Consider the following 2,369-nt stretch of genomic DNA (forward strand, 5'->3'; position numbering starts at 1 on the left):
TTGGTATTTTGCATTACCGTCCTAAGGGGCTGGTTGGAGAGCACCTCGATAGCGTGCGATTGGAAATAAGGTCTGAGTTTTCTTGCCGGAGTGATGATAGCGAGGGCCATCTTTTCCAAGGTTGGGTATCTCGTTTCCTTGTCATCCGCTTGCTGGTGTAGAAAATAGGTTTCTGTTCGCCACGGTCTTTGCGTATTAGGACGCTGCTAACGGCCGAGGAGGTGACGGCAATGTATAAGGATAGAGTGTCCCCGACTTCGGGCTTCGACAGAACGGGAGGTGTCGTTAGGTAATGCTTGAGTTGATTGAAGGCTTCCTCGCATTTTTCGTCCCAGTTGAATCTCTTATTTCCTCGCAGGAGTTCATAGAATGGGAGGCACTTGTCTGTGGATCTTGAGATGAATCTGTTTAGTGCCGCAATCTTTCCGGTTAAACGCTGAACCTCGCGGGGGTTCTTCGGGCTAGGGAGATCGAGGATTGCCGTTATTTGTTTTGGGTTTGCTTCGATGCCTCGCTGGGTGACAATGTAACCTAGAAATTCTCCAGACATGACGCCGAAGGTTCATTTCACCGGGTTGAGCTCCATTCCGTATTCGTTCAGCGTTTTGAAGCAGTCTCGTAAATGGTTGAGATGGTCCTTGGTGCGAAGTGACTTCACCAGCATATCATCAATGTAAACTTCCATAGTGTTGCCGAGTTTGTCGGCAAACATTCTATTGACCAGACGCTGGTAAGTCGCTTCTGTGTTCTTTAGGCCGAAAGGCATGATCTTGTAGCAATACGTCCCTCTGTCTGTTATGAACGCCGTTTTCTCGCCATCGTCCGTATGCATCATGATTTGATTGTATCCGGAAAAAGCGTCCATAAATGTTTGGAGCTCATTGCGGGCAGTCGACTCCACCAGACGGTCGATATGCGGGAGTGGGTAACTGTCTTTTGGACATGCTTTGTTCAAATCCGTAAAGTCAACACAAATGCGCCATTTCCCATTTTTCTTTTTAATGACCACGGGGTTTTCTAGCCACTCCGGGTATCGTACTTCCGCGACGAAACCTGCATCGAGCAACCTGTCAATTTCCTCATTTACTGCTTTGGACCGTTCGGGTCCGAGCTTCCGCCTCTTCTGTCAAATAGGCTTGAACGTCGGATCGACGTTTAATTCGTGAGAAGTTATTGCGGGGTCTATACCCTTCATATCAGAAGTTACCCATGCAAAGGTTGAGGCATTCTCTTTGAGGTAAGAAATGATTAATGACTGCAGTTCGTCGGGGAGATAAGCGCCAATGCGCACGACCTTCAATGGGTCAGCTTCATCGATGGGAACCTCGTGGACTTCTTCCTTCTGAGGGTAGATCTTATGTATTGGTTTGGTGACTGCGTTGACGAGAGAAGGTGATTGTTGTAGCTTGACTGCGGCAATAAGTAGCTCTCTCGCAGCCCGTTGGTCCCCGCGAATCGTCTGCGTCGTTCCATCTTTCCCAGGGAACTTAACGCATTGGTGATAGGTGGAGAGAATGGCTTTCATGGAGTGTAACCACGGCGTTCCGAGGATTGCGTTGTAGGGCACCCTAGCCCTGATAACCGAGACCTTAACAGTGCGGGTTACATCACCTACGTAAACTGGGATACGAATTGTCCCAATCATCTGTTCTGAGGAACCATTGAATCCCGTGAGAGTGCGTGAGGAGGGCTTCATGTCTCGCAGGTTGACTCCCATCTTGTCGAGCGTGTCCCAAAAGATAAGGTCGACTGAGCTGCCTGTGTCGACGAGAACCTTTGTGACCTGGCATTATCCAATTCCGATATCGATTAGGAGTGGGTCGTTATGCGGCATGCTGATGCCGTGAGTGTCGGCCGCTGAGAAAGATATTTGATGGTCTGCTTCGACTTGTGAAAGCCACTTTTGGGCGGTGATGGCTTGTCGCCTGTAATCTTTAACTGCTCTTACCGAGTCCCCGCAAGGAGGTGAACCACCCATTATGACGTTGAGGTGCGGGGTGTTCGTAACCTTTATCAATTCCTGTTGCGCTTGTCGTTTCGCTTCGAGGCACGGTCGAAAATCATGTTGCTTGGGCTGACTAAGCTTGGCGCGCAAGTCTTCGGCTTTGGAATTGATCTGCTCACGTAAATCTGCGGGCTGAGGTTGAAGGTGTATAGCAACTCCGGCGCGGGTAGTCTTTCTTGCTTTAGACTAGTCGAGGGACGTCCTGAGGTCTGCCTCGTTCTTTTGTACCATTTCGGCCTTCCGCTTCAGAAATGTGCGTAAATCCTTGGAATCCGTTTTTCTGCCCAATTTTTTGCACAAGTCCGTTGGTACTGGCAGAATTTCGTCATCCGAGGAATCAGCCTGTCGGGGGAGTATCACTTCC

At 49.5% G+C, this 2,369-nt stretch overlaps 1 protein-coding gene across 1 annotated transcript in view; it reads right to left on the minus strand.

Moving 5' to 3' along the window:
- Nucleotides 1-562: 562 nt before the first annotated feature.
- LOC106323885 overlaps nucleotides 563-2,369 on the minus strand; it is a 2,199-nt gene continuing 392 nt past the window's right edge. The window contains exons 2-5 of the mRNA XM_013761934.1: nucleotides 2,234-2,285; nucleotides 1,949-2,116; nucleotides 1,189-1,783; nucleotides 563-1,053 (exon numbers count right to left, since the gene is read on the minus strand). Coding sequence (XP_013617388.1) covers nucleotides 563-1,053; nucleotides 1,189-1,783; nucleotides 1,949-2,116; nucleotides 2,234-2,285 — 1,306 coding nt within the window. The remainder of the gene's footprint in view (nucleotides 1,054-1,188; nucleotides 1,784-1,948; nucleotides 2,117-2,233; nucleotides 2,286-2,369) is intronic.

This window comes from Brassica oleracea, chromosome C2 (assembly GCF_000695525.1).
Source record: "Brassica oleracea var. oleracea cultivar TO1000 chromosome C2, BOL, whole genome shotgun sequence".
NCBI classification, from domain to species: domain Eukaryota; kingdom Viridiplantae; phylum Streptophyta; class Magnoliopsida; order Brassicales; family Brassicaceae; genus Brassica; species Brassica oleracea.